Genomic DNA, 24128 nt, shown 5'->3' with positions numbered 1-24128 from the left:
GCAAGACAGAAGAGGGAGGGCAAAACTCAGAGCTGAGTTATCCACAGCCTGCTTTGCAAAGGGAATTGGTACCCACACCTAGCAGAGCCCTCGCTGTGAATTACAACTGCTCAGTACCTTTCAAAAACCTGTCAGATAAGGAGTACAATGGATGCATGTGAGAACAGCAAATAAAATTACGGCTCCTGAAACAAGCTGTCCTGGGGCTGCTCACTGCCCAACACGCCTGGCTTGAGCTGTATGCAATCTCAGATTGAAGTTACCTCAACATCCAAGGGAGCAAGCCTGGCTCTTTGACATCAATACCAGCACGTTAGGGAAAGCCAACAGAGCTGCTCCAGCAGAAGCTGATTGAACACAACCAGCCTCCTTCCTCCACATAAAGCCCAAGGCCACACCATTCCTGCCCACTGGAGCCAGCAGTTTGCCACCACTGGTGGAACTTCTGAAGGTCACAGCTTGGGCTCAATGCACCAAAGAGCCTCCCACCCTGCAAGTACCACTTCACTGACACAGCAACCTTGCTGTCCTTCTGGATGTGCCTGCAGTAGGATCAATGCACTCAATTGTAAACAGAAAGCACCAAAAAATTACCCCTGAAAATGTCAGGCAGAACCACTCAGAGCATCTCACCCTGCAGCCTGAGGACTGAATCTCCATGCACTGCCCTTCGAGTGAGGATGAACAGCACTGAATAGCATTTCCATTCCTGCTGCAGTAAACCAATCCTGGAAGCAAATCCCCAACTGTAAATACATGCACTCTATATCACATATAGGTTGGTGTTATAATTGCTAGTTTTATCCTAACTTTAGAGCTTTGGGCACTGCTCTGGCCAGCATGTGGGGAGGAGAAAGGAAAACAATCTAGCTCTTTCCAGTCAAAAGCAGAGCACATACAGGAAAAAGTATCTAAACATCATTGTGCAAAATAGAACCAGACAGATGCACTGTGATTTGCTTACAATAAAATAGCCATGGCTTCTTTATAATATAAATTTATAGCATCTCCATTTCACAGAAAAAACTGAGGCTGGGAGAATTAACTGCTGTGTTTCTGGAGTGGTCCTACATAAAGGCATGGAAGAGTGGAACATGAGCAAAGAGGCCCAGCACCTGATGGAGCTGTGGGTGTCCCTGTGCAGTGCAGGGAGTGGGACCACATGGCCTTTAAGGCCCCTTCCAACTCAAACAGTCCTATGATCTCACCTAAACACGCCCTGTTCCCAAGGAGGCTGTAAAGCAAAGTTTGACCTTAAACTATAAAAATGCAAAAAGAGGCTGCACCCATTGTGATACGCAGACAAAAGGGAGAAGAACGTGGTTCATAAATAGCACAATGAGCACCAATTTTCCTGCAGCAGTGAAGTTTGCATGCACTGGTCTGTAGATGAATGCCAGGACTGGGTGTTCACGCAGCACAGCTAACTGCAAGGAGGGGTGCCAGTAAATGGGACCTTCAGCACAGGTCTGAGTGACAGAGTATCATAGAACCATAGAATGGCTTGGGTTGGAAGGGTCCTCAAAGATCATCCAGTTGCCAAATCCAGCACCAGCTCAGGCTGCCCAGGGCCCCATGCAGCCTGGCTTGGGCACCTCCAGGGATGGGGCAACCACAACCTCTCCATCCTGCCCTAAACAACAGGAATCGGGGCCCTCTGCAGCACCAGCCCTTCCCATTCATCACTCCATCAAGATACGGGGGCCTGGAGGATTTCTTTAACCACTGACATAAGGCGCAATTAAAGCAAATATTCTGCAGCCTTCTGCAGAGACAACGATCTGCACTTGTCTCCAAACCCCCATTTTGTTTGCCATCTTCACCCACGTCCCATCCCTGTTACACACTGACGTGTTTTCCCTGCATTCTGCTTTGGGATCAGGGGTTGTTTTCTTTGCAGTTGCCCACAAGCACACGTGCCAAGTTCCTCATTTTTCAAGCATTCATTGTCTGTGTCGTTTTTCTTCTGCTTTGAACTCTCTTCCTTATTTTTTAATTCTCCTATTTTCTTTCTCCTCTGTTTCCAACCCATCTTGCACGGGTAGAGGCCACTGAACGCACACATACAAGCATCCACATACATGGCACCCAGACTTTAATCTTGTCAAGGCTCCGACTTCTGTTAGGTTCCACATCTCTGTGGGTTTAATATCATTACAGAATCACAGTCGGTTGGGTTGAAGGGCCATCCCGGCCCCCAGCCCCACCCCTGCCATGGGCTGGCTGCCCCCCAGCTCAGGCTGCCCAGGGCCCATCCACGGCTTTGGGCACCTCCAGGGATGGGCACCCACAGCTCTGGGCAGCAGTGCCGGGGCATCACTGCCCTCTGAGGAAAGGATTTCCTCCTAAAATAAGAAATTTCCTCCTTTTTTCTTTTCAGAGCCCAGATCTCCGCCTCCTCTCCCCACTGCCTTTGCAGAGAACATTTATGGCAACGTCCTCCATTACATTACGCCTTATATTTTCACTTTCTATGACCGTAAATCATTAATAATCCCCACTTATCATCACACCGTTACTATACTTAAAATTAAAATAATACAGGAAATTGCACTGGAGCTTCAGGTTTTGAAAGAAATAAACCATCCCACATAAAAGAACGGGCTTTCGCTTCCTTTTTAGCAAAAACAAAAATACCCTAAAAGGTGTGCTTTCGTGGCCGAGTTTTGAGCCCCCACGCTGCTCTCCTGCCCTCTGCATGCCTTACAGCAGCACAGTGCGAGGCTGTGGGGCTGCACCCCCAGCCCCATCCCACACAGCCGCAGGTCGGGCAGAGCAGGGGCAGCGTTAAGCGCCCTCCATCATTCCTGGGCAATCAAAGAAACTCAATTACTCATCGAGCGATTAAAATGTGCAAACATTTTGCTTGGTGTTCCGACTGCCACATTTAATATTTCGAGCGGCATCCAGGCCAATATTGTTGCTTAATTTAACATAACTGGATCCTGAATGCATTTCTAACAGATTAAACCACAGAAATATCCACATGTTTTAATGGGGATTTGGCACTGCTCGGAGCCAAACAGATTTCAGCAGTATTTTTGGACTCCAGATTCTTTCAGAAGAAAAGGAAGCCCACTGCTAACCTATCTGCATTCCCTACATCTCGAGCTCTTTTTTTTTTTTTTTTTTTTTTTTTTTATGATTTAAGCACAGATTGGAACCCCCAAATATTGAGTGCCATTATAATTCCAGCAACATCTGGACAATTCTCTTGGCCTCGTGAAAGATTTCGGGCCCCCTGTGGAGGCTCAGTCCATGTTCATGCAGAACGGCTCTTTCTCCATCCGCACGCTCCACTCTGAGCCTGTAGTTTCTATGCCAACAAGCATCTGTACTCCTTAAAAAGCACATTTAGATGTGGGGGGAGAAGATTTAAGATGTGATAAAGAGTTTCTGTTTGGCTTTTTTTTTTCTTCTTTGGTTTTGTACCCTCTTTTAAATCATCCATTCCTCGTTTTTGGGGGGTTTCTTGGGAGGAAACCACAAAAAGGTGCATCAGTCATCACCTCTGCCATGGCAGCTTTTCTGCCAGCACCACAATAAAGCAACAAGGCAGTAAGAACAGCAGAAAGCTTCTTCAGTCTTAGAATCATAGAATCATTTGAGTTGGAAGGGACCCTTAATGGTCATCTGGTCCCATTCCCCTGCAATGAACAGGGACACCCACAGCTCAATCTACAGTCAATCCGACCCATAAAAATATAAACACATACACCTATATATATATGTGTGTATATATATGTGTGTATATATATGTGTGTATGAAAACATATCTGTATTTTATATACATAAATACATCTCTCCAGTTCTCTCTCCAGAAGGAATCATTACCAACCATTCATTTTCATCTCTTCCAACAACAGCTCTACAGGGAAAGTAACCCCTCTGCAGGCTTGAAAAAGGAGTCTTACAGGCACAGCCCTACCACAGCACTGGGGTGCAACAACACAAAACTACATCTCCATCCTCTGCTCCAGCACGCACGACCTACATGGGGTTCCGAACGCCCAAAAAAAGCAGAGGGAGATGGGCAATGGCTCCAAAGCTGTGCCCTGGCCCCACAGTTTGGGCTCTGACCCAGTTTTGCAGCACCACCTCATGCCCTCCCCACTCTACCCAGAGGGCAGAAAGACATTCAGACCTTTCCTCCGCATTGAGCACATGTAGAACATGCCTACAGAACAAGGCTGTTGCTGGTGTAGGTTGGCGTGTCGACATCCACCTCAATGAGCTAGCAGGAAACTGGCACTATATGAGCTGAAAATACCATGCCAGTTTAGCAATGGATCCTAAAATACTGAAATCAACAGCAGCTTGCTATGGAGCACTTTGGAACCTTATAAGGCAGCACATCAGCATCTCCCCACACTCAACCAGGTAATGTCTCATCAGTCGGACAGCATTCAAACAGAACAGAGCTAGGTGGGCTCTGAGCAAAGAGCTGCTGCAGGGCTGGCCTGCTCCCATCCCAGCCAAGGAACACCCAACCTCCAAAACCTCCAGGCACGGACGGGCAAACACAACAAACTCAAGGACAATACTCCCCATTAACACCAGATAACTGCAGGGATTCAATTGCAGGCAGTCCATCTTGAGAGCACAATCCTACATAAGACGTGCACTATCTACTGCAGCAGCCATGACCCCATTTTAATATGCAGAAGGAAAAAAAAAACTGTAATCCTACAGAACACAGAGCAAATAGCACTCTCTGGGACTACTTGAATACCACCCTATTAAAATACAAACGTGTTCCTACAGTAGCTCAATGATTTTAAACATTCACCATCTTTTCATTTCAGGTTTTAAGCATTTTGCCTGGCAACTCTCTGAAGGGCAAATCGTTATGGAAATAGGAAGACAATTAATTTTCCTTTATTCTGGAAGAGGATTATTGGAATAAATAAAATAATCAGCTTAGACAAGAACACAATTGCAACTTATGAAAAACAGGGGTCTGTCTTCATTTTTATTTGCAAAGAAAAGATTTTCTTGGGTGGAGTTTGAAAGGCAAGAGCAGAAGTTTGGGAGCTAAATAACCTTGGACTGTGAGCTCATAGCTGTCTGTCTGTCTGTCCGCCCATCGCAGCTCTGAAGACCAGCATTTTAGGGTCCCCCCCTATCCACACTCAGGGAATGCCTACTGAGTCCATTGAAGTGAATGAATTTATCTGGATATCAAGCACTGTAGGAGGAATGAGGCTTCAAAGCCAGGCAGAGGAGGGCTGGGTGCTGATGCTTGCCAATGAGCGTTAAGGAGAGGTCTCAGCACTGGCAGTAGGAATGAACAACAGCCTTCAGGTGCACGGTAGCGTGAGATGAAGTCATCATTGATGAGAAATTCTGGGGATAGCTTGGTAAGAAGCACCCCGTTGTTCCTGACAGACTCCTCTAACAAGCAGTGTGAAGTACAAAAATAGCACGGAAACTTTGGTTCAAGGTTGCTACGGCCTCAAGAAAGGAAAAAGGTAATTGATGGAGGCATAGATTTCTGGGAACACAAAGGACTGAGAAATCAAATTGATGATCTGGAAAATCAGATGAGATGATGAGCTCTCAGGTTAGCGAGGAGAAGCAGACTCGTGGCTCAGGATGGGTTACAGGGATGGGGAGGTTGGGTGTCCCAGCCCTTACACCTGAGCCTGGATGCACCCCCATTCTCTTCCCCACAGACCCAGTCTTCCCAAGCATACTGTATTGGATTGCTTCTCCAACACTCAGAAGTCCAAACATACGCTCTCCACACATATCAGCTCATTAAGCCTCATCCACTACGGGAATTGAGTTATCCTACTAATTTCACAGCCAGGTTAAGAAATGCTGCTCCTTCCCCTGAGCCTGGAACCCCCCTTATTAACCCCCAGGGACGGGGGGGGGGGGGGTGGGAAATCCTCTAATCCCAGCCTTTTCCAGCCTGCTGGGTCAGCTCTCCAGGGCCCCAGCAGCTTCGGGCACAGAGATGCTGCTGCAACAAGGAGTGTTGAAATGCTCTCAGGAAGGCACAAGATAAAACTGCTCCTTCTAAGCGAGCCCTGGTAAGGCACGAAGGCAGAGAGCTGCTGCGCCTCCCAGCAGAGAGGATTCATCACGGCGACTAATTACAAGGTTCATACCATAATGCCTGGTTTTAAAGTCATTAGCGACTAACTCAAGGTTGGCTGACGCATTTAGAAGGAAGAGAAGAGAAGGCAGCAGGCTCTGAAGCGGTCACGGTTTGACGAGGGCTCGGTGCAGTGCGTTCCCCGGCTGTAACTGCCTCCTTCCTGCAGTGGCTGCAGTCACACCAGGCTTCTTCAGACCCACCTGTGAAACTCAGTTCCATTTGCTTCTGCTTCAGATACTACTACAGTCACAATTCAGCTTTCAGTTCCTCCAGTGAGCACGTTTACGCTGATGGAGAAGGGACACAACCGGCCGTACGCACAGGGTTTGCAAAAAAACAGAACCTGCAATTCCAGGCAATGGATCCCCCCGAAACCCCGAGTTCTGCATCTCTGCTGCTTCTGTTGAGATGGATCCCCTGCAGGCAGCACAGCCCCCACAGCCCCACTGCTGGGATGCACAATGCCCCAGAGCCACACTGGGGTCTGACCCCTCTGCTCTGCCTACCAACACCTTCCCAAGGACAGCACTCCAAACAGGCTAACAGCTCTGTTCACTGCTCATTTTCCCCATTTTCCTCTAAAACCTCCTAAAGAAGAGGAGGAAGGCTTCACCCTTCGGCCTTGAGTCACAGGGCATGGCAGAAGGAAGCAGCGTCCCTGTCTCCTCCACTAACCCTTTTTACCTGTGTGCTGGTGCCCACGCTGAGTGACCTCTCGCCATGCAAACAATGGGGCTGCAACAGTGAGAGAAGGAAGCCTGAAGCCCTGGTGCCACCCACCTGTCGGATCCTGCACTGAGAGAGCAGCCCTCCACCTGCACAGCCCCAGTTATGGAGTGCCTCTGTTACGCCTTGCTCTGAAACAGCCCTTAAGGTTTGTTTCCATGTTCTGACATCCCCCTTTTCAAAGCATTATTTCCCAGCTCTTCAACCAAACTCACTTTCCCAGATTTCGCCGTTTTTCTCAGAACTGAAAATCCCTTCACGTGGTATCAATGGCACACGGTAAAAATCCATATCAGAGGACACCAAAGCACAGAGAAGCACACAGCACTGCTGATCCCCACACAACCACGGCCTCCCGAGCCACAGCTTTGTTCTCACGGCTCCCAAAACAGCGCTCTGAAAGCAACGTCCCTCCCATATAGATTTATATGGCTGCATCTCTATCATTTTCCTTACCCCCATCAAAATGAGGATATAATTAATCCATCCTCAATGAAAATTACAATGATTCTGAAATGGCAAGAAACAATCTATTTGCATTTGGCAGTTAATTATTCTCCCCTGCACGCACACCCAGCAATGTTCCCAAAACCCATTCTCAGAGCACAGACAGTCTGTGCTGGCCACAGCTTCTGGAAGGGAGGAGAAAAGGAGGGACGGAGCTAAAAACCTCAACACTGGGCTGGCAATATTGTCGTCGAGTACTCAGCATCCCCAGCTCAACACAGCCCCTATCAAGATTGCCCTCCTGAAGACTTCAATCAGCTTCAGCATCCACCTGCGAACTGACAGCCACCATTGGGAACCTCCAACATTTGCAAAATTATTGCATTATTTTTCCCTTCTTTGCACCTCTCCAAGGAAACGCCTTCCAACACACAACACCATGCACAGATCCTGCTGCCACCGGATGTGCATTTAACACTGGGTGGCACCAGGACAAGCGTCCCAGCCATGCAAAGTGCAGATTTTCAGTGGCAGAAGCAGCACAGGAGCTGCACCCCTTTACTATGTGCTCCTTGAAGGAGTGCCGCCGTTCCACCTGCACAGCCCTGGATGGAGATGTGCTCAGAAGAGATCTCAAGTGACAGGAGCTGAAAGGGACGGGGTTTCTTCCAGCCAGGCACCCCACCAACACGCCCCACCCCAAGGCCGGGTGTGCCTGGCTGCTGGTTCACATCCATTTCCTCATTGCTCTGCAGGATTAGCTAGAAGCTTCTAAGAGTAGCACAGAATCACAGAACAGCTTGGCTTCGAAGGGGCCTCAAAAACCATCCAGTTCCAACCCCCTGCTGTGGGCAGGGCTGCCAACTGAGCACTAGACCAGGTTGCCCAGGGCCCCATCCAGCTTAGAGCTGAAGATACAAGCCATGGTTAGGGAGCATCGCCTCTCCCAGCACCAGCACCACGCTGAAACAGCCCCAAAACCACCAAGCCATGCGGGTACCACTGCTCTCCATCACTGTGCTTCAAGAACTTGGCCAACATAGACACAGAGCACCCAGGGCACCGAGCCCCATCCTCCAGCCAGGCTCACAGCACAGGGTGCCTGCTGCACTTACCTCACTGCCCAGATGCCCTCAGCACTGAGCCGCCTCCAAGCAAAGCCAAAATAATACCTCAACAGTCCTCTTTCTCCCCATCTGACCTGGGCTCGCGGCTCCTCATGCATGGGGAGGAGCAGGTAGCACACGCACAAAAAGGAGGCTATGGCTCGGTAGGCACTCAGAGCCAATCCCTTGGCACAATTTCTCTCCAGCAGGCGCAGGAGGCATCGAGTCCCGCTGGGTTCTGAGCGCCCCTGCGGCGGGCTGGGTGCTGCCCCACCTCGCTGCTGAGCTCAGCCCCACACCACAACGCCAGGCAGCAGGGCCTGGCACTGCGAGAGGATTGCTTTGGCCTGGAGGGAAAAAAGAAACCACGACATGAAGGTCACCCATAAAATCATTCCGCAGCTCCCTCTTCCCCGGCTCTCCTCGAGAAAATCCTCACCAAACCCTCAACCTTAAAGGAGAAACACAAAAAGACATGTACGTTAATCCCATGTACCTCCGTCAATTTTTTTCCTCGTGTCTTTAGAGCAGTTGTTTACTGCAGCCAACTGCAGAGAAATTACAGTAGCTTAACTCTCCAACTCCCTCTAAAGGATTAATCTTCCAGTGAGCATGCTCACGCGAGATCTTTTTTCAGCAGTTGCATCCATTTCATGAAATGAGGGCTGCTGCAGACATGAGGAAATGCCATTTCAGGACGACAGGCAACGTTAAACAGCCCCAAAAAGAAGTGCTAATCCCCGCAGGGCTCACTGCAGCACTCGGCACTGCTCACCCGCGGGTGCCCTCCCAGGAAGGGGCTGCTCTGCCAGACGCGTTGTAAAGCTCAGGGCTTGACTCTTCTCCACAAGCTGGTGGACAATTCGCCCACTGGAGGACGAGGCACAGAGAGCCTCCCCTGCCCGGAGCTCTGCCTTTTGCATCACTTGTTGGCCATCTTTGCTCTTTAAAAATTAAAAAAGCAGGGAGGATAATTTGGGGCACGGGGGAGGGGGAAGCGTTCAGATGAAAAGGAACAGCTTGAAAAATCTAGTTCTCAACTCCGCAGCACAGAAGATAACGGAGCCCGAGACACATTTAACTCCACAGATTAAGGACCCATGCAAATGAGGATTTGCTGGTAGACAACAAATCCAGTGTCTAAACAAGGCTGCCCAAGTAATCTCGTCCACTCTTCCCCCAGACCATTGTGGGTTATAATTAAACTGCTCCATCAGAGGCATCGCTCCCTCACCCCAAAGAGCGCACCTCGAAGCGCAGCCTTCCCGCTGGAAAGAAAGCTCTGAAATTGAGGGCAAATATTTATGCTTTAGGAAGAGCTCCTTCCATTTGCACCGTCCCACATTCCTGGGGCTGCTGCTTTCCCACACGTCAGCTGCATGTCCTGCTGAGCAAAGGTCTGAACGTGTATTTCTTTCAAGTCTTGAGTGCCTTCGATGCCGTGAGCCCCTTTTTTTTTGTTGTAGGCCCTACACATGAATCCTCAAAGAAGAGAACATGTCATGATAGTGTTAAATAAGGACCACGTCTGCTTCTTAAAATGAACGCTCACCATAGCGACCGTCTCCATAAGGGATGATAAAACGTATGGTGACACTGGATGTTTTTATTCTGCCGTCACCTAAATAGAATCACCCACAAAAAGGAAATCTCTGCTGCCGTGCATCAAAACAGATGCACTGTTGTATTTAGAAAGCATCCAAACGGGTTGGTTGGGATGTGTCACAGCACAGGCTGCTCAGCCACCCCCCCCTGCCCTGTCCTTTGGGGACCTGCGGAACGATGCTGCTCTCCTCCTCCCGCTCAGCTCAGGTGGAGAAAGGTTTGGAGTCCCTGAGAACGCCTGCAAAGAGAAACCCCGGGTGTAAGGCAGGTAGATGTGAGAGCCTCGGTGCAGGAAGATCATGTTCTGCATTTCCTCCTCTATCGCAGGATTAACCCAAACATGGAGTCGGGATATCAGATACAGTGTTATCCTGACCCGTCATCCCCCATTTGGAAACCAGTCATACTCCCTGAGAGTTCAGACTTTGAAGACTACTATTGATTCTTCTTCAAGCAAACAGCTCAAGTTGGCAATCAGTCAATAATAAGCAATTACTCAACAGCCTCTTATCTCCAGATGCCAGCCCAGACGGCTCGATTCATAGAGGCTGCAGGTCAATAAATCAAAGCTGCTCTCCATTTTAAAATATCATCATTTCAAAACGCACCCAGCCTTCAACCTGGCTGAAAAAAACAAGCCAGGACAGAGAGATTCCAGCAGCACAGGACACTGCTGTGTCACTAATTTACCAAGCAGTAGATAGGACGTGATGCAGTGACATCCACCTCTGACACTCCTCATTTGTTGTGAGTAGCATGAAGGTTTCAGCTGGATGAAGAACACAGGAAGGAGGGAGCACAGCCCTTCTCCTTCGACCAGCCCTCCCCTCATTCAGACTCACTGCTGCTGCATGCAGCTAGGGCTGTCAACATGGTGCAACACAGGTGAAAATCAGCCTTGCTGAAATCTCCCCTGGACATTTTATGCCCTGAGTGCAGATTGCCTGTAAAGAAAAAAGAACTAAGAAAAGAACAAAGAATTGCCTGTCTAGCTGTGGGTTGTGACTAGATGATCTTTAGGTCCTTTCCAACCCAAGCCATTCTATGATTCTCTTACTTGGCGATCCAAACTTGCAGCAGACCCTGGTGCAAATGGGAACCCTCCATCTAGTACTGCAGAACTTCAGATCCCTGAGAATTTCACTCCTTATCCACAAGTTCTCACAGAAGTCATAGAAAAAGCCTGCAGGTACCAGCAAAACAGAGCTACTCTTAAAACATAATTCTGCTCCTGTTGCTAGCAGAAGGTGCCCTACAGGACAGTGCATCCCTCCACATCGAGTGTTAACTGCTGGCATAGCAGCAGGTACGTGAGGTCTGTACCAATAAGCCATATAGCACAGTAAATCCAAGACCCTGAGAGCCTGCAAAGCATTCTGCACGAGCAGGAGAGCTGCCAAAGGTCTAAGCAATAACAAACACATAGAGAAGAATATGGCAAGACTTGGAAGGTGGTGTCTCTGAGTGCAGGGGACTGGCAGGCCCGTAGCATGGAGGCATCTTGCTGCATTTGTCCCAGGACTGAATGTATTTGTACAGTGACCATGACCCAATCTTACAGACTGAGAACTGCCCGTCAGATGAGCTTGCAAAAGCAGGATACATAGAGCGTGACAGACCAAAAGGGGAGTCCCCTTGGGAAGCAGGAACAGCCCCACAGCTGGCACTCACTCCTCACCCTCTGCCCGCCATCAAACACAGGCCATGGTCTGAAAGGCGCTGCTGTTTGGAGGTCTGGACGTCCAGGTGAAGGCCAGCAGGCAGGGAATTCCTGCAGCCCTACTCACCAGCTGGAGCCTGCCACAGCTTCTGCCTTCAGCTATGTGCAGAGCACTGAGTTCTGTGCTTCGGTGGCAGCTGGGACAAAGGAAGCTGTGGGAAGCAGCCCAAAATCTGAAAGGGATTTCTCCTCTTCTTCTTACCCACAGAGCATCTGCAGGTGGCTTCTACACCATCAGCCTCGCATGCAGCATCACAGCAAAGCATGGAAGAGCGCTCAAAAAAAAAACCCCAAAGCGTTAACTCATAATACTGCATCGTTATCACCACGTATAGCAAAGCCACAGAATGCCAAAGCAGCTGACAGGATCCCACAGACCGCACTGCAGAGCGACTCCTGAGCCCTGCAGCCAACCAGAGGAACTTCCACGCTGCACCTGTGCTCGGCTGGCGCAGGACACGGAGACCCTTTCTCTCCCCTTCCACGTGTGTGGGTGGATGTCAGGTTGGTGTAGCACAGTGGGAGCATGGCTTGAGATGGGCAACTCAAGAACTGCTGGAGGTGCTGACCACTGAAACAGTTGTTTGCTCAAAAGAACACGCTGTTCTGCCCAGCCTGGCTTCACTGGATGCACGGCCTCAGTCTAACCTGCGTTGTTGGCTTCTTCAGACTGCCAAAGAAAGATAACACAGCAGCATGGCAAACCATAGGTAGTAACACAAGAGCTTTTCTGATCATTTCTGATGAAAGCAATGCTGGTTGCACAACAGTGAGCCATCACAGCCCATTACCCACACCTCCCATCACAGGACGTGACTGCTTCACAAAGACATTCAGGTTGGCTATTAGGAAAAACTTCTACAAAAGAGTGGCGGTACATCTGCATGGGCTGCCCAGGGAGTGGGGGAGTCACCGTCCCTGGAGGTGTTCAAATACACGGAGATGTGGCACTGAGGGACGTGGTCAGTGGGCCTGGCGGGGATGGGTTGACTTGGGAATCCCAGAGGTCTTTTCCAACCTGAATGAGTCTATAATTCCGTGGTCCATTGGTGCGGGTTCCTCTTTTAACCCCACTGCATTCTTCAGCACAGGACCCTGCTGCTGCCTTGAAGGTGCTGATGTAGCAGAGAACAAAAGAGCTCCACGGCCCTGCTGAGGATGTCATCAAGAAGACAGCAAGAACATAAAGTGGGACCCAGAGACCTCTCTTAGAGCTGGGAGCTGCCATCCCCAACACTCATGGAGGTCAGTCCTTCATCTCAGCACAAAGTGACAGTGGACTGGATGATCTTGTAGGTCTTTTCCAACCTTGGTGATTCTATGACATCAGCTCAGCCCCAAGTCTGCTAGCTCTCAGGAGCCCTGAGGTTGGCCAAGGCTTTGCTCCTCTTGGTGGTCCACTGCTTTGTGCCGTGGCACCTTACAGGTGACTCTGGTGCAGGAGTACATCTTGCAGCAGAAACTCAAACTGGGGTAAATTCCACAGGTTCGTTGTGCAAGGAAGACAAAAGAGACTTAACAGGATCTCACTGCAGTCCACTCAGCCATCTCATCTGCATGGTCACGTGGCTGCAACGGACACGGATGCTTCATAAAATAATCCTCAGTGCAGACTGGTGCCAGGATTCTCCTTTGGCCCTTCCATTGCCTCCAACATGGAGATACTACCAGATGTGTGCACAGCACTCGGCCTGTCATGTTCCCAGCTGGGGTGTGGGAAGGGGAGGGCAGCAGCCAGCAGGCTCCTCCTGAAAGCAGCAGAAAGGAACAGCAACCAACCCCACCTGAGCTGGGACTCCAGCTTTGCACCTGCATGTTTTCAAAACAGCTTGTTCCCCATTAGACTCATTTAAAAAATAAACAAAAAAACCAAAAACTAATAACAAATATATATATACACAAACAGAAATCCAAAACCATGCAACGACAAAGACGGCTACAGTACCATGTAAAAAAGCTAATTGATTCAAAGGATCCAACCACTGCTTTAGCCACCATTTTTGCATGTTTTTGGCTCCCCCTGTTAGAGGCACACCTTTACAGCACAATGCTTCAATTGGGAGAGTTCAAAGCACGCCCAGAGTTATCCCAACATAACTGTGCTTCTATCAACATGACTTGGCTCTGCACACATGGCAGCACAGCCACACTCACACCAGTGCAGATGTGCTGTATGACACGGCCAAGCCTTGTGCCTTCATGTAAACTAGCTGTGCCAATCAGCAGTGTCAACTCTAACTGAGATTTGCAGAAGTTCAGTCTGTATGTGCTGTGGGCTGTACGTAAATGAACTCTGAGAACAATCTTAATTAGCAGTACAGCTTCCATCATGCAAAGGAACCACCACCATCAGCAGCCAATGGCTATTTCTACTAATCCAACAGCTCATGAAAACCAGCAGTTGTTTTTCACACAGGAGGGCTTATTTTCAACCAGCAGCCCCAGGTGGAGGCACAGCTCACACACCTACCACACATGGGCTGGTACATGCAGCCCCATATCCAAGCAGCCAGCATCACTGCCAGCCCACGGCTGAGGAACAGCTCTCCCTTCAAACCTGAATGCTACAGCACATTAATTACTACTTTCCAACACCAACACCAACCTACCTGTCCATGGCCACGTGGCACAGCATCCCCACGTTGAAGGCAGCAGACACACACACTCCCTATTGCAGTGCAGCACCCAGATGGCGCAGCGGCTGTGGGAAGCTTAACCCAAAGCTAAGCTTCACCAAACAGCACCTGAATTCACGTGAGGAGTTGCAAAAACTTCGACTCATAGTCAAGGAGATGGGGCTGTATTCCTGGAAATTCATTCCTGGAGGTGCCAGCAGAGCAATCCGCTGAGCTGTGTGCCTTCAAACCCAAAGCCTTGCTTACATTGCTTGATAGAAGCAGCAAAGCCCATCCTGCTTCACCCCTAGGGCAGCACACGGGGATGTTCACAGATAACAGAAAGTGTTGTCTGCAGAGCTCTGGCAATGCAGGGAAACAACAAGGCCGGCGGGTTTTCCTTCCTTGCAAGGTAAGGAGAACACAGAACACAGCCCTTCCCAGGCTGTGCCTGGAGCCAAACAGAGCGGCCCTACTGCAGAATGAGGTTTAAGTGGGACTTACGATATGCCTTGAACTTCTGATAGCAGCCTGCTAAGGAGGGGATCCTACCCGGGCTGAGCAAGAGGCTGCAACCACACGGCTTCACCACGCACAGATTTAAAGGACTGTGAATTCATGCCAAAACCTTAAGGGCCTTTTCTCTTTCAAAAATAAAAATCAAACAGCTGAATCAACCGAGAGAGCAGGGCTTTACCCAGTGCTTCTGGGAGGGCAGACGCTGGGAGGAGCCTCCGCATCCCCCCCCCCATGCTGCCATTCACCTGCACTGCACACCCCATCTCAGCTGCAATTGCTGGGGATGCAACTGCAACTCCTTGAAAACCACATTAAATAAAGACATTAAACCAGATGTGAACAACCAAACTGGAAAGTTTTTTTCTGTTTTTTAGAAGTGGGCGCTGCCAGTCTGGGGCACAGAATGAGCACGGAGTGCATGCCAGAACTGCATGGGTTTGTTTGGGTTTAACACACTGCTATGAGTTCTTATCACAAATAGGTCCTCATCACCTTCAAAGCTGTTCGAAAGCAGAAGCCAACGATTCCTGCAAGAAGTATAAGGCAGGAATAGGACGTGTTGGCCTAATTTAAGAACATAGTAAGAGGACATGAGAAACTTCATGGCTCACATCTTCCAGATAAAGTCCAACGCTGCTATCAGAAACCCAAAGAGGAGGTGCTGGATGTTTGGAGTCATATTGGCTTTAATCACAAATAGTTCAGTACGCTTCAAAAGAAAAAGTTTCCCATTTCTCTTCACCAGAAGGAGCACATGGGGACTGAGGGGCTTCACCCACCCTACAGACCCAACAGAAAGCTCTATGCAGACACACAGCTGAGCTCAGCAGCCCCAAGTAGCATTGGTGCATATGGTCCAGAATCAAGCACATGGTCCTGACGTGGTGGGAATTGGCCACTTGGGGGCTGGCAGTGCTCCCCGGGGCTGCACCTGCAGGCACACGGGCTGACATGAGGACGTGGCAGCGCCAGGCCAATTGGCAGGACTGCAGTCCACGAGCCCACCAGGCTGGCTGGGGCATGGTGGCTTTCCTGCAGACACACACAGCACATCCCAGCAGCAGACTCCAGCAACCAGCCTCACCTGGACAGATCTCTGAGTCTCTCTGTAGCAGTTCTGCCTGCTCAACTGCTGGGCACGCTGTAAGAACACCCTCTTGCTGGCCAACCTCCCCCCTCCAGGTTTCTGTGGGTTTGGATCACCTTCCGAGCCCCTTTCTCATGCAACACCCTCTTTTTGTCTCTGATCTTCTGCCTTAAGGAGAGGCCAACACTGCAAACTCTCCTTGTATTTAAGTCTTACTATTTTCCTGTACTAATGCTGCACGTAGGGTATGCACAGGTGCTCAGCTCTCTGCTCTGTACTCACCAGTCCCGAAGCTGCACATCAGCTAAACTAAAGGGAAAAAGGAAAACAAACCCCAGAGATTTACCTCACCTTGGGATTCAACAGCACAGTGAGTTTGTGCACTGCTCCCAGTGTGCACATTGCACGCTTCAGAAACACTGGGAAACGAGCAGGTTACATCCTGTGCTTGCAAAGCATCACCTATATTTACAAGGCAATAAAAAATATCTTAATTAATAATACATCAGCAAGAAAACATCAATGAGCACCCAAGCAAGGAAAGGACTGTTGTCTCATCTCCCTGTGCAGACTCCATGCTCGGGCAGCAGTCAGCAGCTGCATCAGCTGCAGTCCCAGGGCAGGCAGACATCTGACTCAGCCATCACCATTCACATTGCTTTTTAAAGGCAGACGCTGTTGCGTCAGGAGCACCTCTTGGCAACCCCACGAACTTCCACTCGTGGAGTTTCTGTCAGTTAAAAAAGAATGTGGAGTATCCCCGGGCACCCGACGTGTAAACACACGTAGGCGAGGGGGGCCTCCTGCAGTGGGCTCTTTGGCCACGTGTGGCTGCGTGCTGCTGGCACCAGTGTGCACGGGGTGGTTTCCTTTGGCCTGCTCGTGCCTTGCAGCAGCAGCAGCGTGGCTGGGAACGCAGGCATCCTCACCAGCAGGTCAGATTTTCTTCTGCTGGCACCCAGGAGCAGAAGGAGATAACGGCGCCTCTGAGGGGAATCTGCAGTGTGGGTCTGAGATGATAGCAAACCAATCAGCTCCGAAGAAAAGCTGTAATAATTAAAACCGATGTGCTGTCAACGTGCAGTTTCATGAGAGCAGGTGCTCAAGTGCCAGAAACCTGACAGCAGAACTGCATCGTCAGCACAAGGGGGGCTTCAGTGGGAATGAAGGCCATAAAGCTCACAAAGCAACCCCAGAAGAGTGGCAGTTTGGTACAGAGAGCACCGTGTGCAGCAGGCAGTCCAAATCCTACAAAGCAGGGGTGACTGCGAGAGGAGATGGTGCCTGCAGGTCCTACAGGACGTCTGCCATGAGCAACCATCTTTGCATATTAAAGATGCATTAAAGCTCCTACTGCAAACAACGCATCCTAATGCTACTGAGAAATACACATCCCAAATCAAAGAGTACAGGAATCAGCTGGATATAAGAAAAGACTGGGTAGAATAGAAACAGGGTTTTTTTTTTTTATGAGAGGGGTGGTGAAGCGCTGGCAAAGGTTGCCCAGAGATGTGGTGGTGCCCATGGTGACATCCAAGGAGCGGTCTCTGAGCACCCAATGGAGCTGCAGATGTCCCTTCTCATTGCAGGGCATTGGATCAGATGCCCTTTAAAGGCCCCTTCCAACTCAAACGATTCTGTGATCAAACACATGGAATGCATGGTTCTTCCCATGTAAAACACAGCTGAGCTGACAGAAGCTATTGCCTACAAGTCTGCAGTGAGAACCACCTAATGTCCTGCTTCAGCACCTCCCCAGTGCTTTCTGCAGTGCCTTCTGGTTGATTCTGTTGATTTAATCTATCAAATATCAATAATGCTCTACAATGAATGAAGTATTTAGACTCATGCCTTAAGTGCTCGTACCTGCAGTCGTATGTTCAAGCTTGCAGGCCAACAGGACACCAGATGGACCCGCAAAGAACCCAGCAGCCTGGCTGGGAATGTCGTGCTCTGCTGAACACCCTCCTCCTCATGTGGACAAAACCCTACTTGGTGTGGGCACGTTTCCTTCCTACCCCTTTGGACACAAGAAATTCATCCAAAAGCTCAGTTGACTTCTCAGATCCCTAAAATGCAGCCACCTCCCCATATTGCAACAGATGTACTTTCCATTCCCAACTCAACAGCTGGATGAAGTATGTGATTTGTAAACATAACCACCCTTTCTGAGTCTCTGACCGCGTGCACGTTTGATTTCCCATTTCTGGAAACAATATTAGGACTTTGGAGAGGACCTGCCTACAGCTGCTGAGAAACACCCCCAATTACTGCTGAAATTGGATAAAACATCTGAGTCATTTGCCTTCTGGCTTTGAGCCCCTGGAGAAACTACCTATTGAAATCTCCTCTGAAACTGCAAGGACTGAAAACGTAACTGGAGAGGAGGAGGGCAGCAGAGCTTCTCAAGGACCCCGGAGCTCATGCTGGAAAAGGAAGAGAATGAAGAAGGAATAAAAAGCAAAACCAGAGCGTGGTATTTCACAGCTCCCAGAGCTGTGTTCAAATGCAGCAGCAGATCCTGGCCAACAGTCCCAGGGAGATACACGGCCACGAGCCTGCTGGACTTGGCTCCCCCACTTCGGCCCAGATCACATGCACTGTTGCAGTCTCGGGGCTTCACTGTCATTCCACTCACCCCAATTTGCTCAGCTCCCCACTTCTTTGCTGCTGGTTTTGAATGCTTTAGCAGCTCGTAGCCATCTGCTGGCTCACACTGCCTGCCCCAGGAAGCCATAATCGCTTTGGATATTTTCATCCCTGTTTGCATAATTTTGCCTTTCCCTGTAACAAATGGGATAAGTCATTTACCTGGCTTTATTCTGAGCTTGGCTGTGCCAGCCCAGCTATCTTGCTCTCTATTTACTTCCTCCCCAGCTGTGACACCTGCAGATTTCCTCCTGCTCCCAGCGCTGGCTCTGCAGGACGAGTCACCATGTGCACACAGAAGTGGACCTGGATTTTCCATCCTCTCACTGCTCACTCACTGTCTCCCTGTTCTAAGCTGACACTACTCACCACTGCCACCGAGCTCTCCCTTCAGAAGGAAACACGGCACCAAAAGGGTTGAATGTAATGTTTAATAGCTCCCTTTTGCCCCCATGCCATCCTGCATACACACAAGCAGCCCAGCCCTGCACCATTGGGTTGTGTGTACACACCGGCTCACCCTGCTCAGCTCCCAGCACAGCCGCTGCCCCATGGCCAAACTATCTGAAACATCAACTCAGGGCACAGAGCCTCGTATGGAGGCAGAGAGCAGTGGGGGTCAGGTGGGAGACAGGAATCCCCTCAGAAGAACGTTTCCGGCTCCAAAGGAGGATATGTTGTACATCCTTGCTGCTTTGCCTATGCTAGACACTTTTAATTCAAAGCAGGAAAGCCTTTCTATTTTAGACACCTCGGTGATATCAGCACCAAGAGCTTTTCTAAGCAGAGTTTATTCTGGGTTTACGCTCATTTCACAGCACTGGCCAAGCCGGCAGAGCTGCAGCAAACTCTCCCATCCCAGTCAGGTTTACCTATGCAGCACTGCGGGATGTGCCAGCCCCGGGTTGGGCAGTGGGGCACAGCCTCTCCCTGACCCCCAACACGGGCAGCTCCACGAGTCACGCACTGCACACCTTTGGCTTCCACAGCAGTCACAGAGCGGGCAATCTCCAGCAAAGCACGTCTCAAAGCACGCAAAGGGGGCTCCTTGAACCCCTCGGTCCTGCACTAAATGCCCCAAGACAGGCAGTCAGAGCTTGGGGAAACCTGACAGCCCCTCCCTGGGGGTCTGATGGCACAGAAAGGAGCAGGAGATGCCCCTGCAAAGACCTCACAGCGCAGGGCACTGAGCAGGAGGTGGCAGTGCCTCTTGCTCCACTCTCCTGTAAAACCCCTGACTTTGCAGGACTGATCCCTTCTTTCTGCCTCCTCCTCACATCATTTTTGGGCACCAGGGCCCAAAAATGTAGATGCCATGCTGTGCTTCAGCACTTCGCTAGAGAAAAGGCATGAGGAACACAGGCTGCTTCCATCCCCTCTGCAGCCCCATTCTGGAGCAGAGAGGACACCCAGGTGGCATCGCCCCAGCTCCAGGAAATCAAAAACCACCACAACAGGTGACACAGAGCAAGGCCCCAGATGAGCATTTCAGACCAGCAGCCCTGCAGCAGCACTGGTCCCTAATGGTTTTGCTATCAGCTGCTCTCGTGCACATCTGGAGATGTGACAGCCCTGTGTGCTGGTGCCTCATTTGCTGCCAGCAGCCCGGAGCTGCTGAGGGATGCCAAGGGCTGCAGCTGGCACAGCTGCCAGCTGTGTGCCCACCAACCACACACCCACACAGCTCCAGTCAGCCCCCCCATGGAAGAGCTGTTTGTTTTGCTCCTCGTTGTTACAGTTTTTGCTGGTCATTTCCTCTACCAGGGGCCTCCTGCTGACACAGCCGCAGCAGAGGGGAGAGCAATGGAGTTGCATCTGAAGACGGATAACTAAGATGGCAAAACTTCTCAGTGGCACACCAAGCCTCTGCTTTGGAAAGCAAGCAAACAAACAAGCTTCCCTGGTCTAAAATCATCTCCAAACTAATAGAGCTACATCCACAGCAAGGACTTTTATTGCATTACCACTTCAGCAAAGAAAAAGAAACATCATTCTCTCCAGACAGCATAATTAAACTGCAAGAGCTCTTTCCAAGTATAAACCAGGCCTTTGATTCTGCCTCGGCTTGACAAACTGTTCTTCAGACGCTTCCTTCAGTCACGTTGGCTCAGCTACATCAGCTTCACAACTGAAGGGCACTTCTGAGGCTTTCTTACAGCTTTGGAAGTCGTATCGAAGCGTTTGAGTTGGAAGAGACCCTTAAAGGTCATCTATTCCACCTCCCCCGCAATGAACAGAGACACCCACAGCTCCATCAGCGCTCAGAGCCCCATCCAGCCTAAACGTTCTGCTGTTATTTACAGCCTGTCTTCACAGAAGGTGAGCTTCCAAACGGCATCAGCTCACCATTAGCTCAGCAGGGTCAAAGCACTGCAGGTAGAACTGGCTTTAGGGAAAGAGAGGTCAGCACTACTGAAGGTCTGTTTGTCGAGGAAGGGGCAGCTGCAACTGCAACATATAAGCAAAAGTAACCCTTACACAAAAGCCTCTGATCCATGAAGCTACTCTCCTTACCAGGTGTTTGGTGTCACAGGTGGGGAAAACTCCTTTCCTCACAAAGAGTCACTGCTAAAATGTTGCAAACCAACTTGAATCCAACACAACTGGAAAAGCCACGCTGTGAAGGTGTCTGGGATCTCGTGTCAGTGTAATATCAACATACCTCACTGCGCTACGGGACCGGAGAGGACGTCTGTCCTGCAGCCACCAAACACGCAGCCTCCCAGACAGCTCACAAAGGAGAAAAGATGACCGTGCATTAAAAGCAATGGCCCTAGAAAAGCAAAGCAGAGCCTCTGCTGGTGGTGCTATCAGCTGGCAGGAGTAAATGAGGGAGGAGGAAGGGCAGGGCAGGCCTGAAAGGAGCCCTGGCTCTCACGTCACCTGTGAAACAGAAAGTGGGAAACTGAAGAAATCATCTGCGTGTTCCCTGCTCAAAGGCACTGCTCATTAGGTCCTGGCTTTTCCCATTATCCCTCCTGCACTCGGTGGCCTATTACAGCAACCTCCTTCCAGCCAGGGACCCGTGAATAGGAAGCTCTTTGACAAGAGCAAACGCTGCCCCTTAATCCAGTAGGGAGTTCATTGCACGGGCGGAGGACTGCCTGCAGCGCTCCCAGCACCAGCTGGCTGCGGGGATGAGAGCACGGATCAAAGCCGGGGCGCAGCCCTCTCACCAGCTGATCTGCAGCACTGCTCAGCCCCAAAGCTGGGAGGCACTGCAGGCACTGCAGGGCTGCTCCTGGAGGGTGCTGAGCAGCGGGGAAACCCGTCTGCAGCGTGGGTTGTGTCTGCTGGCTTTAAAGATCAGAGCCGCATCTCCAGGAAAAAAAAACAAAAAAAAACAAAAAAAAACAAATGGTGTTACAGATGAGGACAGACAGGAGGAGGACAAAATGATGAGAAACGCAGTGTAAGTTCTGAGGAGGAGCGCTTCATTCCCTGCCAGCGTCCCGAGGTTGGCACGAGGCGGAGGAAAAACGGCGCGGCTTCAAAGCTGTTTCCAGCTCACACTGAGTGAAACACACGGAGACACTGAAACTGATGCAAACTGGGTTAGCAGCATCGAATTCAAGGAACCCACAGTCGCATCAGACTGAGCAAGGCAAGCCGAACCCCTTCAACTGCAATGCTAGTCCTGCAGCCATGGGAGGTCTGAGATGTGTAAAAGCATCAAACCAGGCTGGGTGTAAGGGAGCTGAAGCAGCGGTCAGTGCCTGCAGTTTGGCCTTGGGCAGCTTGAGCGGGGCAGAACCCCACCGGAGCTCACCTGAGAGCCCGCAGTGCTGGGGGGGGTTCTCCTTCACCCGCTGACCCTGAGGCCTGGCATGACCGTGTCTGTGCCCCGTGTTTTTACCTGTAGCCAACTAATTGCCAGCAGCTTTTCCTGTGGGCACGGCTCCTGCCCGTGTGCAGCCCCAGCTGCTCCTCACACGTGGAACAGCGCCCAGGCAGTGCGGGGTCAGCCCATCCCACACACAGCACTCACTGCAGGCTGAGCATCCCGGCTGCATTTCCACAGCCGTCCCCTCAGAGGGGCAAAAACGACCCCAGATAGAAGGGGAAGGGAGGAAGGAGACCCTCGGCGAGTCCCCATCGCCGCTCATCAGCCGCGGGGACACCCGCAGGTGCTGGGCCTGCTTCTGAGAGCAGAGCCCGGCCACAGGGGCTGCTTCCCAACCGAAGGGCACACCCGGCCGTACAGCCACCCGTGCGGCGCGGACAGAAGGAGCGCCATACAGACACAGGAGAAGCTTCGGCGCGGTGAGGGAGCACCGGCCGGGCCGCCCCGGGCGCAGCCGCCCTCCTCGGGACGCGCCGAAGGCACCGCGGGGCGCTCCGCTGTGCCACCCGCGGCGGGAAACCGACGTGAGCGCGGGCTGAGCGCTGAGCCCAGAGCCCGGCCGGGGCGGCCGCGGTGTGAGCGCCGCACTGCGGGCCGGAGGCAGAACCGGAGGCAGAACCGGAGGCAGAACCAGGCGCGGGGCCACGGAGCGCCCCGGCACCGCACGGCACCGCACGGCCCCGCCGGGCACAAAGCGCAGCAGCGGACTGCGAGCCGCGCGGTGGCGGAAGGCGGCGTCGGGCAGAGCGCCCCGCGGAGAACGGAGCGAACGGCCGCCCGGCGCTCACAAAGCGGACGCGCGGCCTACGCGGCCTCAGGGCCCGGCGGCGGCCCGCGGGCTCCTCCCGGCATCGGGGGCGGGCCGGGGCCGCCCCGCAGCCTCCGCCGCGCGGCCCGGGACCCTGCATGCCTGGAGCCGGCGCCTGCCCGCCGCCCCGGACCCTGCATGGCGCATAGCGGCGGCCCAACCGCCGGCGGCGGCCCGCCCGGCCCGGGACCCTGCATGGCGCCGCACGCCGCCCCGCCGCGCGAGGAGCCCCGGAACGTGGATGGCGCCGGCGCCGCTCCCCCGCCCCCGCCGCGCGCACCCGCTCCCATTGGGGGGAACCCCGGAACCTGTATGGCCCATACCACCGCCCGGCCGCGGAGGGGTGTTACTTATACAGAGTCCCGGGCCCCCCTACACACAATGGCAGCGGCTCCCACATTCTTCCCCTCAGAGGAGTTGGACTGAACCACGGGGCGGCGGGGGCACGGCCCTCTCCCGGCCCCCGACAGAAGCCGCCTGGCCCTGGGCGATACCACTGCGCGCTCCCCCATCTTCCGTCCCCCCGCCCGGGTAGATGGACGCCGCCGCTCTCACTCACCTCGGCATCCACTGTGGCCATGGCCGGAGCCCCGGAGCGTAGCCCCGCCCCCGCGGCGGCTCCTCGCGCCTTGGCTCCGCCCCTTTCCCCTCATTCTTCTCAATGGAGACGCTCCGGAGGCCGATGCGCATGCGCGCGGCAGCATGGCGGCCCCCGCGGGTCCCTTCGGCCGTACGGCGTCATGGCGGCGCCCGTAGGGAGGCGCTGTACGGCGGGGGGCGGGCTGAGGGCGGGACCGAGAGGGGAGGGGGGAACGGGGATGGGGACAGAACAGGGGTGAGATGGGGACAGGGACGGGAGTGGGGGTGAGACGGGGACAGGAACGGGAACGGGAAGA

At 52.0% G+C, this 24128-nt stretch overlaps 1 protein-coding gene across 15 annotated transcripts in view; it reads right to left on the bottom strand.

The window, feature by feature from the left end:
• EHMT1 (euchromatic histone lysine methyltransferase 1) overlaps positions 1–23848 on the bottom strand; it is a 97110-nt gene extending 73262 nt beyond the window's left edge. For 10 of the 15 annotated variants that reach the window (NM_001012532.2, XM_015279503.4, XM_040649085.2 and 7 more), the window contains exon 1: positions 23792–23848. In NM_001012532.2, coding sequence (NP_001012550.2) covers positions 23792–23812 — 21 coding nt within the window. In that variant the 5' untranslated portion in view covers positions 23813–23848. Of the gene's footprint in view, positions 1–8394; positions 9187–16282; positions 21029–21242 lie in introns of those variants that run through there. The other 5 variants (XM_046901788.1, XM_046901795.1, XM_046901790.1 and 2 more) reach the window with 5 other exon arrangements.
• Between the last annotated feature and the right edge of the window lie 280 nt (positions 23849–24128).

This window comes from Gallus gallus, chromosome 17 (genome assembly GCF_016699485.2).
Source record: "Gallus gallus isolate bGalGal1 chromosome 17, bGalGal1.mat.broiler.GRCg7b, whole genome shotgun sequence".
Taxonomy (NCBI): domain Eukaryota; kingdom Metazoa; phylum Chordata; class Aves; order Galliformes; family Phasianidae; genus Gallus; species Gallus gallus.
This window is presented reverse-complemented; position numbering and strand designations above follow the sequence as displayed.